This window comes from Oryzias melastigma, linkage group LG20 (assembly GCF_002922805.2).
Source record: "Oryzias melastigma strain HK-1 linkage group LG20, ASM292280v2, whole genome shotgun sequence".
Classification (NCBI taxonomy): domain Eukaryota; kingdom Metazoa; phylum Chordata; class Actinopteri; order Beloniformes; family Adrianichthyidae; genus Oryzias; species Oryzias melastigma.
In genome coordinates this window covers 18,606,568-18,622,184 of record NC_050531.1, presented here as the reverse complement: position 1 = coordinate 18,622,184, position 15,617 = coordinate 18,606,568, and the positions used below count along the sequence as shown (strand labels likewise).

Sequence of the window (15,617 nt, the reverse complement as noted above, 5' to 3'; positions counted from 1 at the left end):
TCGCCAAATGCATCAACAGTGATTAGACATTGCTTCACAGAACAGACAGACAATGACCCAGAAGGAGGAGTAAATCACTCCAGAAGGAACAGAATTGGGACGTTTTCCCATGGCTGAGCCATCACCTGATTCCACTTTGATATATTTGCACTTCGACTGCTAAAGGGCTAAATGAAGACAGACCCATGGTCAGTCAATAAATAGGCCCAGCTGTGGTAAAGAGCAGGCAAAGCATCACAATTTAGAAAGCAGTTCTTCAGTGATGTCCATGTTTTCCAGCATTCAGCTCATCATTGATTGCAGTGGATTCTCAGGAAGTATATTAAATCTGAACGTGATGCATGAGGATCCTAATTTGGTTTATCTTGGAAGCCACAGCTTCAGAGATCTCCACAAATCCAACTATACAACCAGCCAACACTTACAATGCTTTTCAAGTCACAATACAAACCTCCGGGTCACTGTTTAGTAAATGTGTCTGGTTGTGAAATTAAACAGGGTAAAATTCAGGCTGTAGTACAAATAGTGTAATTAGGGACTTGTACTTATCAATTTCTGCACCCATAATTCAGGTGTTTATATTGTTTTTGGCTGATTCTTTTGTTTAATATACACATTGGAGAGAGAAGCTGTGTAACAGTGGACCTGTTACCACACACAAACCCATCGTCCACCATCACTTTCTTTCTTCTTTGCTGTTATTGTAGAAAATGATCTCACAGAAGCCTGGAGGAAACCTAATCCAGCTGTGAGACGGTCTACGTGGGTGAACAGATTAGATAGGAATTATATAAATCAAACCTACAGCAGCAGGTTAATTAGAGGAGCAGAACTTCCTGTTGAGCTTTCACATTATTGATGGCTGACTTTTACCCCTCTCAGCTTTTTCCCAGTTGGCCTTTTAGTCTTCACCTGACCCAAAATAAGACTTCTTTGTCCATTTCAGTATTTCTTTAGTCACTGGGCACTATATATGTATTAGTTTAACCTGCTTATAAGATAAAATATTCAAAAAAACCAAATGAAACGTTCTTTGTTGATCGGTTTACAGAATGCTAAGTGGGTAAACACAAGAAAAATCTCAATCCTTTTTTTTTTTTTTTTTTGCTTTCAAACCAGCACATCCATTATCGTATGTACACTTACACAAAGTTAGGGATTTATTGGGATTATAGTCCAGTGATTGATTGATCAATTTTACCGGACAAGTGCTGATGATCAAAGAAACATGCAGATTGAAATCCAGTCATAAACTGAAATAGAAACAGCTGTGTATGAGGCAAAAAAACTGTGAGGAATGTGGCATGGCTCCCGCAGAGTCCTGATCTCAACATCATGGATTGGAATTACACGAAGAGACAGAAGGAGGAACCTACATCCACAGAGGATCTGTTCGTGATTCTTCAAGATGTTTGAAACAAACTACCAAGCTTGCAAGCTGGCTAAGAGGAACTTAAATCTGACTTGATTTAGATTTATTCTGTGTTTGTTTGCTGCATTTTATTGTTTAATGGAAGTAAAAGAAAAGAACACTTCAATTTTTGAAATTTCCTAATATTGTGGGTCACAATTGTGTGACAAAGTTACAGTCGAGGTTTGGTCAGGTTTGATCCTCGAGTTCTGATGCTCTTGAAGTTTCATTTTAGGTATTTCAGTTGAAGGAGTATCTCTAACCAACGCAGTCTCACTCCCATCTCGTCGTAAATGGATATATTGTTCGGACCCCCCTTTTGGGTGTCCCAAGTCGTCGTTTTTAACCCTTCCTCTCTCCTAGGCTTGTTAACATTAAAGTGGGTCATCTGGACCCCACAAGACAGTGCGCTCAACTTTATTTTTCAATGATTATTGATCTTTACTGGTATCCCATGACAGACAAGAAGTCTTGTCCACCTTTGTCATTGAAGTGCCAACACTTCAATGTAAGGAGGGGGTCATCTGGACCCCATAAGAGTGCACAAGGGTTAATGTGCTGGCTGTTTCCATCAAATCCAGGATCCCCAACCTCCAGACCACGAACCAGTACCGACCCCGGGCTCACATGGCAACCATTACAGATCAGATTCAATGTGGGAGTGGTCGATCTGCAGCAGATGACTCTCATTGGCTATGGAATGGTTGCAGCCATAGGCTCTGCTGGAGACCTCATGAAACTTCAAACTCATGTAGGCTCATGGAGTAATCCACCATTTATATAGGAAGTACAGTAATCCGACCCCCCCATATTCGTGGGGGTTCAGCTCTGGCGCCCAGCAAAAATTTGAACACAACGGAACAGGTTTGCAGCACCACTGAGGACGAGCATGAACGTATGCATGGGATTTCCTCTCGCACTTTTAAAGTTGCATAAAAACTCTGGCAGTTGCACCTGAGCTGTGTCGCTTGCTGTGTGAGCCCCGGATGAGGGCCGCTTGGTACTAGGCCAAAGAAAGGGAAAAATTGCATGTGCTTATTAGGGTTGCCCCACTCTTGGGACATGGACTGGTGCTGGTACCAGTACCGGGACTGGTACTCTAACCCGGTACCGGAACCCTTACCCGGTACCGATTCCGTGTCCATTACAGCGTCCCAAGAGTTGGGAACTCGACAGCCAGCGTAAAGAAAAAAACGAGTTGGGGACACCCAAAACGTCAAAAAGTGACGTGGAAGGAGAACGAACCATACGTCCATATATGACGAGTTGAGAGTGAGAATGTGCAGCTTTAACACATGGCTGGGGTGGTTGCTGCATTTAGTTTTAAATTATCTGTAACACCTTCATTTTTACTGATATAGATTGTAGAACGAAGTGGACTTCCCAAACTGTTGCTCGCCAAACCTGTCCCTACATCATAAGCAATAACATGTTTTTTTTCATCGGGTATACTGTTGACAAAAAATGTACTCAGTAGTAAGTAAATAAAAATGTAGATATCAATTAAATTTAGTATAAAGTGGTTTATGAAGTTTTGCAATGCCATGGCTCCTCTCCTACATTCAGATCTTCAAACATTTTGTTTCTGTCTTGCTTAACACGACAATAATTGGAATAGATCCTTTCAGCGGAAACATTTTTCTTTCAATTTAGAGGTTTATGTACTTTAGCACAACTCTTTATTTTATGTGCTGTTGGGAGTTCGGTGTTTGACGGTGTGGAAATCATCTTGGTCTCTAACCACCTTCCATGTGCCTTCCTCATTCACTCGAGCCAACGCAGTAATGGTTGTACTTAATAAGACAGGGAAAGCTGGTAATGCTTCCCACATTTTGGTGCCCATGAGTTGGACTAAGTGTTACAGCGTCAAACCGCAGCGCGCCGCATTGAGCCAAGGGTTTAATCTGGTTTAATCCCCAGCCGCCATGCCTGGTTAATTCCATAGATGTCGTCTACATAGGCTCTAGGGGGAAAAGGGGGGCCCCTTCCACAGAGCCAGGATGGCATTGAAGCTGTCAGCACCGTCTTCCTCAGTTAGGCCTCGGGCCACAAACAGCAGTCCTCACTAAAGTGGGGCCCCTCAATGGTTGGTTTCACTTAGAGGTCTTTTTTTTTTTTTGCACAAAATCAAGTTTGTGAAAATAGGTTTCAGTCTTGTCACCTTTAAGGCATCCAAAAGATTTGAAGATTTTTATTTTTTCAGAAGTCTTTCCCATTGTGGAAAAACTCTTTTTCAGGTGCGGAGTCTAAGTGGGTAATGTGGGCCGGCCTTTTAATCACAAATTCCAGAGACTTCTGGTTGCTTTCTTTACACATTTCCTAAATTTCCTATGTGGCTGTGAGACATTATCATACTGGAAAATGGGCTCAGAGGACTATAGTTTATTTCCAATCGAGTGTGTGTCTCTGTGTGTCATCAGCTCGTGTTTACACAATGTCAACATTTTTTCTCCCTCCATTTTTCCCCCTAGAAGACTTTAAGATTTATCGAATTGAGCGTGGGAGAAGGTTCACGTGTTTGGAAGCCCAACTTCAAGATGCTGTTCTGCTAATTTGCCCCCCTTGTTGGAGATTGAACTTCGTACTACTACACTGCATGACTGTATTTCCAATTCTAAGGAAATTCAAAGCAGAACTATTGTCAGCAAGTCTGATTTGACTCATCAGAACTTTAAAGGAGGTATTGGATTCCAACGGCAAACATTCCTCCTTCTACTTGTAAGCCTTCTGCTTGTATCATCCTTTGACAGACATGATTGGTGCGCCGGCGTATCTGTCGTCTCTATGTCTATGGGCAGGCTTCCACCAGTTTAAGGACTTGCATCATTTATTCTGCCTAAATCGGTATATGTCAGCAGAGGATGAAGTGGTTATTGAGGAATGGTGCATTTCATACTTCTGCACCATTCCTTTATTTTGTAGAGGAGTTCTTTTTTGCTTGAAGTTCCATCCTGTTCAGATAAATTGCTGGAAAAAAAGGGAAAGTGTGCACCTGCTCTCCCAGTGGCAAAAAGCAGAGACTGTTCTCGCCGTAAGCCAACAGAACAAATGACTTTCATCATTAAACTAGAGGCTTAATTACAAAGGAGACTGTTCCTAATGTGCTAAACGACTGAGCTGTGTGGTTTTTGAGGCTTTTGAACTTTCAGAACGCGTCTGCTTGCTTTCAGTGGGATATCACCAACGCTGCACTCCTAATGTTTATTGTACTGATGGCAGCCGGGTGGATATTGGTTACAGTTTGATGTCTTTTTACAGGAGAAACACAGATGAGCCGTGTGTTTTCCACTGTGAGGTCGACGGTAATAATCCCTGGTTTGGGAGGTGGGGAACGGAGTGATGATGCCGAATGAATAGCTCAACCACAGGAGAAATGTCGCAGACGACATAAGCCACAGCTTACCCGCAGTGGAACAAAGTCTGCCCTAAATGTTCAGTGTAACACTATATTCAGTTATGGTCCACATGAGCCTATTTCTACTAATGCAAAAAAAGAGAAAAACAGTAGTATCTTATGACTTACAGTGTGTTTCATTTGTAAATGTGTATTGGTCTGCAGTTCCATCCCTCATTAAGGGACTGTATGGAAAAAGCCAACAGAAATGTAGACTCTTTTTGCCTCCACAACCCACAGCGATGTTCAGAAACTACAAGATGAGAGGGCTTTTGAAACTCTCTCAGCCCATAATTCTAATCTTGCAACGGCATCGTATCTTTGAGTTTATGTATTACTGAGCGGGAAAAAAAATGAATGAGGGAAATCCATAACAGAAGGCAGTAGGGAAATGAGGTGTTAGACATGCCGATTCATAGAGAGTTGCCCTTTTTTAGGGATCGTCTACCATCTGCAAGAAATTTGATTCCAGTAGTCATTCAGATGCTTTCATGGAATCAATGTTGGACAAACCTCAACCCAGTAGATCCAACTGCAACTTGTATTTACCCCAAATATTATAGAAGTCCATCAGACACATACCATCCATCCTTTTTTTTTTAACCCGCTAAATCCCTTTCAGGGTAACAGGGTTGCTGGAGCCTATCCCAGCTACTGTTCGGTGAAGGCGGGGTATGCTCTCACACGGACACAAATTAACCCTTGTGCTTCACTAGGCAAGTTTAATTTTAAAGTGGGGTCTTCTGGACCCCACAAGACAGCGCACTGAACTTGTTTTTCAAGGATTTTTTTTCCTCACTAGTCTCTGTGGCAGACATGTAATCCTGTCCACCTTTGCCCATCTTTGTGATGGGAGGGATCATACATCAACATAAGAGTGGGGACATCTGGACCCCATAAGAGAGCACGAGGGTTACCTGTGTAGGGGTTTTTTTAGGCTGTGGGAGGAAACTAGGGAAAACCCAGACATGCCAATGTCTTCTCACATATGGTTCTGGTCCAATCCACATCCCTTTTTGATGGTCCAAGAGCTGCTTGGTACTGGACCAAGACAGGAAAAAATGCATACATTAACCAAGGGGTCCTTAACCCTCGAGACACAAAACAGACCAATACCCTAACCCTAACCCGGTACTGGTACCCTAACGCGGTATCTGTCCTAACCACGTCCTGAGGGTTGGTGACCAGACAGCCAACACAGGAAAAAACAATTTGGGGACACCAAACTGTTAAAAGGTGATGCCAAGGGGGTCCGAACCATACATCCATATATGATGAGGTAGGATTGAGAGTGTTAACCACTATGCTATTGTGCCGTCCTCAGACACATATTTTATGTGTTATTAGAGTAAAATGCTAATCCCTTTGTCAGTTGGCAAACTACTAACAAACTCTTCTGATTGTCTAGTTTCTCTCCTTTTAGTGAGAAATATTTTCTGTTTTATGCCATTAGATATCGCTCTTTATAATATAAGGGTATGAAATAATAAAGTGCTTCTTGAACCGATAATAGTTCATAGTTTCTGTGATGTGTGATATACATCAAAGATGGCTGACGTCAAACTGACTTGACAATATGAAGTCTTGGACGGCGCTGAGTAGAGGTGTTTGCCAATGTACTGAAGCAAACAGATGAAATGCTGCAGATGCACTATTGACACCAGCAGCTCCTGCTCTGAAACTCTACATGAAAGCTTTCTCTGTTTTCTCATCTCCAGCTGGCTTCAGAAGAAGCTTCCGCCTCAGCAGGAGAGACAAGAAGACCAACAAGTCCATGTACGAGTCAAAGAAGAGCGAAATGTACGACACAGCCGACGTCCCCACATACGAGGAGGTGGCCCCCTACCGCAGGCCGAGCGGAGCCAAACACCGACTGGTGGTCCTCGTGGGTGAGTCAGCAGCTGAACCCGGACTTGGCTCTGTCAAGATCTCAGATTTTAATGAAAAGTCTCACTTTCCAGCATAGTGACAAGTACAGATGACACGTACCTCTGAGTTTGATTTTTGTCGATCCAGAAGCTCCAGGTGGCTTGGCCTCAAACTCCTGAAATCCAGGCGTTAGCTTCCAGACAGTGGGTGGGGGTGGGGGGGTCCTCCTCGCTTTCAAGCTCTCAGTTGAACCGACACAGCAGACCTCATATTTATCAGTCGTATTTCACGCCGTCTGCTGCACTTCACTTTCAGCGTCTCCTGAATTATTGAAGGCTGATGGAGTTGTTAACACCGGGCTGCAGAGACGCCGCCCCACAAAGAGTCCGTAACCTGCCAAGGTCTTGAAATGAACTCAGCAGCTTCAAGGGAAGTTTTTGTGGTTGAAAGGCAAGTTTTACCCGTGAAGTACAAGTTAGAAAAGCAGGTGCAGCAGGTAAGATGAGTTAGGTTTTAGTCAAAACATTCTAAAAGATTAACAATCACAAAACAAAATAAATCAAAAATCAAGTTTGATCATTTCTTAAATGTACTCATCAGTCTTGTCTTCCAGTAGACGGAAAGTAGGAAAATTGCACGTGATCCAAGATTTGGAAATTGTGCATGATGGTAGTCATGCATCAGATGACAAACGCCCACTCAGGAGCATCTTCCTAAAGTCCCACTCGTATCATCTTTTGATCCATTCTAAAGGTCTTTAAATCATGATTATGCTATTATCCAAAATCAAAAAATCTGTTGTTTTCTTGGAGATAGTTTCTACAGGGCGGCATTAGAAATTAGAAATTCTTCTTTGAGTTATGGGCAGGACTGTTGGCACAGAGTAAGCCTTCCCACACTTCCCATCATCCATCTGTTTACATACTCTCCTGCTAGTTTACATCCTCTCACACCTCCAACCTAACATTACCGGAGAAACAAAATGGCAAACAATATTGGACCTACATCACCGCAACAAACTTTTTCCAATGGCAAATGTTTGCCTGCCCCTAATTCATAACAATTTGGTTAAAGAAATACTTAGAAATGCTATTCTAAGCTTAACTTTCTTTATGTAGGTCCTCCATCAACACAAAAATGCATCAAAAACGTATAAAAAACACCAAAACACGATTTTTATTGGAGTCTTTAAACACTTTTATCCAGGTCTAAAGATCATAAGCTAAGCTTAAAACTCGATTCAGCTCCAAGTTGGAGCTGAATCGAGTTTTGAGCTTAGCTGTTGAACCCATGTGGAGCTTGGAGCCTCCAAGCTCCACATGGGTTCAACGGCCCAAATCTGCTTGCATACTCCCAGTATAACTCCTAATATCTTAAAATGTGAATTCCTTTGCAGCTTCCTGAGCACAAATCTAACTTTTGGCATCTTTAGAAGCTGAGATAATATTCCCTCAACACATAGATAGAATTTTTCTGTACTTTAAATAAAAGCATCATTGATGATCAAACCTATAATTGGTGGATACTTAAATTTTGACAGGCTAGAATTTAGTCTTATATGACCGGATACAACATAAAATCCACCTTTTTTTCCCCGATGTCACTCATGGAAAGTGCTACAACCGTTTTACTGTAGGAATCACAAAAGTCCTGCTGTGCGGTCACACAGACATCGTATTCTTTATGGCTTTAATGTCACTTTATAATATGATTTCATTGCTAACAAATTGAAAGTGATGCTTCATCCGAGTTATGGTTTGGAAGCTTCCTAGCAGCAGCTGTGCTGAAGGTGTTTCTCCGGCGTTTGCGTGTCTGCTGCCTGTTTGCTGCTCCGACTGGCCAGTCCTTGTGAGCAGAGCATGTTCTTCATCAGGAGAGTTGCTCATTTAAAAAGCCAATTTTCCTGCCAGCATGTCACAGCCTTACACAGAGGATACGGAGCCTCTCCTGCCTGTCTCACTAATGTAAATATTTCCAATTAACTTCCATATTTTGGAGGACAATCTGTGGACAATTTCTCACACAGGGCCGTGGAGGGCCAAAGACAGATCTGCTTTTTGTTTCTTCTCTCCCAGGAGCGGCAGGATTTCTTTCACGTTAGAAAATCTTTTTCTGTTCTTACTTAATATTTTTTTACTCTGAATTCCACAACACAAATAAATGTGTTTGACACCTAAGGAAATCCTTTTTTTCATCACACTCTTTACTGAAAATTACAAAAAACAAACCGAGCAATTATAATAAAAGTAAAAGTTTTTCTTTCCTAATACCGAATAATGTAACTTTTTTTTACATTCAGATAAACCCACTTTTAATGTAAACATGCCTAGGATAGCAAAAGGGTTAATCTAGCAGAATAAATGTTTCTTGTGATGTAATCAAATTATTTTATTTACGTAAAATTAAGGTCTGAATGTAAAAGTAATATTTCACATATTCCACAAGTACTATTTTACCAAGAGCACAAGTACACTTATATGCTGATGACACTTTTCTGTATGGTTCTGGTCCGTCTCCGGAAATGGTTTGTCATTCACTGCAACAAGGCTTCTTGGATATACAAAATACCTTTACAAATGTAGGGCTTTCCTTGAATGCCAAAAGAACTAAAATAATGTGGTTTAACTTTAAAAGAACAGTAATTCCTTCCTTCCCGGACCTTACCACAACAGAAGAAACCATCTTAGAGCAGGTTACAGAGTATAGGTACTTGGGAATCTGGTTAGACAATGCACTGTCCTTCCATCATCAGGTTACAATCCCAAGTTAAAGCAAAACTTGGCTTTTTGTACAGAAACCGCTCTGTTTTTACATCTTCAGCTAAAAAGATTGTTGTTGAAATGTGTTTCCTTCCTCTGTTTGATTATGGTGATATAATCTATCGCCATGCCTGCAAAGGAAGTCTTCAAAATCTGGACACCATTTTTCACTCAGCAATTCGTTTTATGCCCCTTACAGGACTCACCACTGCCTGCTGTACTCTCAGGTTAATTGGCCTTCGTTGTAGTCCCATCACAACAGTCACTGGCTTATATTCATTTACAATAGCTTGCTTGGTCTCTCACCTCCATATCTGAGTTACTACAATTAGAGTATCCGTCAAGATACAATACTCGTTCTTCAAAACTTCTCAAATTGAAAATTCCAAAAACAAGGTTCTTCCTTTGGCCTTATGTATTTTGATTTTGCTGCTCCAAATTATTGGAACTTTTACCACAAGAAACTGCATTTGGAAACTCTGATTCCACTCTCCGCTTTTAAATGCAGAGTAAATGACATTTTTAAAGAGTCATGTACATGTTTTCTTAATCAGTAATTTAATATGTCTAAAACATGTTTGCTTTCTTTCTTCTCCTTTAAATATTTTTAGCATTTTCCGGCCAACATTGTAAATAAGAAATTGTTTTGCCTGGTGACATAAAGTTTGATGAAGAATACTTTTTATTTTAAATAATTACATTTAGAGTGGCATACCATTTGTTTTTGCACTTTTGCATGGACATATGTTGAAACTCTTATGCAAAAGTTTTGTCACTTTGTTGTGAAAAAAAGTTATGGTCTCTGTGCATTGAAGAGCAAACATAGTGTTTAAAAAAATGTCCATAATTTTTTTTCTTTCTTTTTCACCTTTTTTTGCAAGTATCTGGGTAAAATCTATTGGTTTTTAACTTTTTTTTGCTTCTTGACACCTGAATTTATATCTAGCTATAATTTAGAAAAATTCATGTTTTTGCTTTCAAGTTGATCAGGGGTGTAAAACTCAGTCGCACAGGGGGCCAAAATCTAAAACATACCTTAGGTTGTGGACTAGACAGAAAAAAATGTTTCCTCAACACACTAAAACTACATTTTTAATTTTTTTTAACATAACTATGAATAAAAACAGGCAGGAATATTATTCCAGAATAAATCAACCTAAACCTTAATTAACGTTCAATATTTTACTCTCCATAAAAATATATTTTCTCACATCGGTCCATTAATAACAATAAAATAAAATGATCTGGAGGACCTACTGTAACTACCCTGAGGTCCGGATCCGGCCCCCGGGTTTGATACATGTGATGTAGAGTCTAAGTTAAAGTAGTTTTGGAACAATATTTGCATGAATAGGCATAAGGGGATCAAAATAAAGACACATTTCTGTTAGATTTTGACCAAGTCACAATTCAAAAATCAAAAATTTTATTTTAGTTACGTTTTTGATGATTGCTTTTAATATTAATTTAAAAGACTGTTTGGAAATTAGAAGTTTATTGAATAAAATAAATACAATTTTAATTCCAACATACTATTGACTTTGTGAATCTAAATTGAATTCAGCATTGACACCCAGTCCTACTCTGAACCGATTCTGAAGAATAACATTCCTGCCCTCCTCGTGAAACCCCAAAAAGCTAACAGTTTGGGGAAAAACTGGACCTTAAGATCATATTGAAGCTGCAGGTTTTCTTCTGCTTCAGCTTTAACACTGACGTCATTAATGCATTAAAACAAGTGTTTAATTTTTGCTCAAATCTTCCATATTTGAACCTTTTGGACCTTCAGAGTGAACCCTGGTTATCCATTTTTTAGCCGAGTTAATGACTATTATTTCAGAAATGTAAATGTTTTGCTTTTTGCTCAAAATCTTGTCAGTTCTTTTCTAATTGCTGCTCATTTGCAGCCATTACCAGGCGGCAGAGCTGAAGCAGAGCAGAGCTTGAGGACGGGGTTTAGGGGAAGGTCAGCGTCCCGCTCACAAGTGGAGTCTGCTTTATTGTTGGAGCTGCAGACAGGACGCAGCTCCGCGAGCCTGACTTGGCTTCAGTGCCGGCGTTTTTCCACTCTCCGGCCCAATACCTTCCCCACACGTTGTTTTTGTATCAAACACCCCCCCCCTTCCTGAAGCCCTTCACTCCTTTCTGCAGGCGGTCCTTCTCTAAAGCATGCGGTCCAAAGTACCCAGTAATGATGGACCTGCCGCCCACCTCCCACACTTGAATGGAGCTGTGGATGAATGAAGTCTCAGATCCGTTTCAAAGACAAATCTAGATGCTTATCTGGGCTTTTGTTCACTTCAAACACGACAGCCAGTGCAAATATATTTTTACAAACTGTCCGCATAGTTTGACTTGACCACGCAGGGTTTTTGAAAGAAATCTGATTATTTAACCTGTCAGAAAGCTGCGTGGATTCCCACATTTCCCCCGTAACCCGACGCCATGACCTCCAGGTTTCTGATGATTTGAGCCTTTTTAATTTGCGGCTTCGCTCTGAACACGTGTAATGGGTTAATATTCGTCCGGAGTTTATCCAAACATGTGAAAGTCCTGCGTCGTAAAGGAGTGCTGCAGTCCCGGTCTGACTGTGAGAGCGCCGGAGCCAGAGCAGAGCTGGACGGCGCACTAACAGCTCAGGATGTGCTCCCTCTATTAAACACGCTTCTTTAATGAGAGCGCTAATGATGTCTGACATTTTTAGCAAAGGGGGAGCAAACTGCAAGGACAGAGCGAGCAAAAAAACCGATTTTCTCCTTTTTACAGCCGTCTTCGTGTTCATAATGCTGCTGTTGTTTCGGCGAATTGTTTGGCACAAATTATGTACCGAGAGGTGCCGCGAGCGAGGTCAGACGGTGGAACGGGCCGCTGCCTCTGCTTGTAAAAGCTCGGGCGGTTAGTCTGCTTGGCAGGCAGGCGGCTCATTTAATCGCTGTCTGAGGTATTCTGAAGAAGGGCCGCTGCCATGCGTCACTGATATCGCCAGTGGCAGGCTGGGGAATGGCGAGCAAAGTGAAAGTGGCTTTACAAGTATGAAGAACTGCAGACACCGGCTGCAACAATCGTTGAGTGGAGGTTTGAGCCCGCTGGGTGGACCCTCTATTATCATGCTCTAGCACCTTCAGCGGCTACAACAACACCACTCTGAGGCCTTTCCGCTACGGCACAGCTGCATTCCCCACTGAAGAAAATTCAAAATGAACTCCCATTTCCTCGCCTCCATAAATCACCGGGTCCTCAGCTCCTCAGTCCGTGTTGTGAAAAGCCTTGCCTCTGCAGGAAGATTGATGCTGTCGTCTGCTGTTTTTGTGTGAGATGGTAACCACTGAATGTCCTGAACGGCTGTGGTGTCCTTCCAAAAGAAGATTTTTCAGAAGCAAAGCAAGGAAACGGCTTTTATCACTTCCAGCACAGAGGAAGCACGTGTTAGACTCCAGGAGAAGGTGTTTGAAGGCCTGCAGTGTTCGAAAAGTTCATTCCTATTCACACCTGCTGGAGTCTCCTCCTTCAAATTCAATCTAGAGGACATTTCTACTTTTATTTTTATTTTTTTCACCAAATCCACTGGAGGGAGGGAACTCGTTGTTCGTTTACTTTAGAGGTACAGCCTGCTGAACGCATTTGCCTGGAGAAACGAGTTTCCAATCGGATTCGGTGCGATGACGCCGCCTGCCCAGAACGCCAGGCATGCGAGGAATCTCGAGCTGAGACTCGGCAGAAAGAGCTGCACATTTGTGCAGATTTTTCTTGTCCGTTTTGTTTCAAACATCAGCGTTGGAAAACTGGAAAAACTTCACAAAATCGGCTGAACAGAAGATTATTTTGGGTTTTTCTTATTTGCCATTTGTGGTAAATCCTGGGGAGGGACCCTCAGGTTTTGCAGGCGGATCGTCAATTGATACGTTGTCGATATAAGACAGTCTTGACTCCCACTCGCTGCCCCCGTTTCCCCCGCTGGGGATTTAATGGAAAGTCCAGCTGACTCACGGCGGCGCAGGAAAAATATTCTTACGTTCTCTGTTTGTCTTGCTTTCATCTCCTGCCAGAGCGGAGAGGAGAAGTGGAACCGAAGATTTACGGAGTTAAATCAACTGTCCACGCCGCTCCAGTACGCCTCAGACTCGAACCCATCGAATTACAAACTGTCATTGTAAATGTAGGATTCCTACAGAAATGAAGATTTAGGTGATGCGTCTTGCGTGTAAAAGGGCAAAAAGGACATCAAAAAGAACAAATATTGCAGATGAACAAACTTATCAAAAATTACCTTTTTTTTGTTGTGTAGTTGTCTTTATACCTGACAACGGAGGTTTTGTTTTTTTTAAAGAGCTGATGGTTTTCTGGAAAAGCTCTTCTCTAATAACTTCTGCTCTCCTCCTTTGTAGGAAGTCGAAACACTAAACGTTTACGATGCTGAAGAGCGGCGCAGATGGAGCAAAGATAACAAGAGCAGAGAAGGAGCCTTTCAGTTTCTGATCAGCAATCATTATATCAACTTTAAAAATGGAGTTTTCTTTAAGTCTTTGGCCAACTTAGCTCTGACATTCAGACATAAACCAACATTTCAGCACGTTACTGTCAGAACTTTGCTCGCTTTAGGACACATGTATCAAAGTCAAGGCCCGGGGGCCGGATCCGGCCCTCCAGATAATTATATCCAGCCCTCCAGATCATTTTTTTTTTTTTTTTAGTGGCCTGATGTTATCTTGTGCGTATTTCTAACTTGCATAATTTTAACAAAATACATTTTTATGGAGAGAAAAATATTGAAAGTTATTTAAGGTTGAAGTTGTTTATTCTGGAATAATATTCCTGCTTGTTTTTATTCATATTTATGTTCAAAAGTAAAATTAAAATGATTTAGTTTTAGTGTGTTCAATAAATGTTTATCTTGTTCGGCTCGTGACCTATGGTGTATTTTGGATTTTGGCCCCCTGTGCAACTGAGTTTGACACTTCTGGCTTTGGACACCAGGAAGTCTGACTTATTTTTTCTTTCTTATAGAAGTGTTGAAACGTGTCTAAAAACCCTTGCTTCTTGTTTAGGACCCACTGGTGTCGGCATCAACGAGCTGAAGAAGAGGCTGCAGATCAGTGACGTGCAGCGTTTTAATGTGGCCATCCCGCGTAAGTTCTCCTGAGTCTTTAGAGTCTTTTCTGTGTTTACAAAATTCTTAATTGTGTTTAGAAATCCACATATCAATGTGATTACACCACATTTTTCTAACCACTGGTCACTCCAGTCTATAAATTGCAGCAGTGAAAACAAACAAACAAAAAATCTCGTATAAGTTGTATTTTTGGGAGAAATATATTTAATAAAATACGGGAACAAGAAGTGACATTTGGTTAAAAAAGGCAAATTATAATAGCAAAAAAAAATAAACAACAGGCTGAATATATGTACACTACGAAGAGCTTATCTTACGCTAAAAAGTTTGCTCTCTGTTAGTGCCAATGCTAGCTTAGCTTATCTTAGGATACTATACTATAGGATACACTATAAAGCACCACAATCCCTTTTTTCTATGATACTGGCAGCAAAGGGTCCAGAGCAATCACGGGTGCAAAACAAAAGTAAGATGTTGAAGGACACGTAAATAATAAATATTGTCTTGTCAGCATTTGAAATCAATAGGAGTCGCCAAATGAAACGAAATATTGCGATATATTGCCAAATCGTTTTTTCTGCATTGCTGTTAGTAGCAATTACTGATACAAACACTTAAGGTTTTTCTAGCTTCTGGTTTTTGATATTTGTCTTTTGAAAATCACATACAAGTCGCACTAAAAAAAAAAAAATCACATCTCTGAAAAAGATGGTAGTTTTGTGTAATTTCATAATGCAGTTTTATTTAAACATTGTGATTTATTTCCCTTTTAAGCCTTTTTACAGCTTTTACTTTGATTTTAAAAGCTTTTCTTTGCAGACAGAATTATTATGACCCTCACTAATAAAAATCCATACTTTTCAATGTTGCGCTTCTTACATAAACCCGTTCATGGCGGTTTGACCCTTTTTTTGTCAATACACCTCTTTCGCAAAGCTGGGATTCAAAGGGCAACGAACGTCACTGCATGTCTTTAGGAGAGCTTTTCAAAAATGGAGAAACTGCTCCCCTTCAGATCATGAACTTTTCTGTCTTTCTCCTACTCTTTTTTTTTTTTTTTCCTTTTAAGGGCCC

General features: G+C 41.0%; 1 protein-coding gene across 2 annotated transcripts in view; it reads left to right on the top strand.

The window, feature by feature from the left end:
* The window catches only part of mpp7a (membrane protein, palmitoylated 7a (MAGUK p55 subfamily member 7)), a 143,630-nt gene that overhangs the window by 106,408 nt on the left and 21,605 nt on the right, over positions 1-15,617 (top strand). For both annotated transcript variants that reach the window (XM_024280521.2, XM_036217342.1), the window contains 2 exons: positions 6,524-6,694; positions 14,479-14,559. In XM_024280521.2, coding sequence (XP_024136289.1) covers positions 6,524-6,694; positions 14,479-14,559 — 252 coding nt within the window. The remainder of the gene's footprint in view (positions 1-6,523; positions 6,695-14,478; positions 14,560-15,617) is intronic.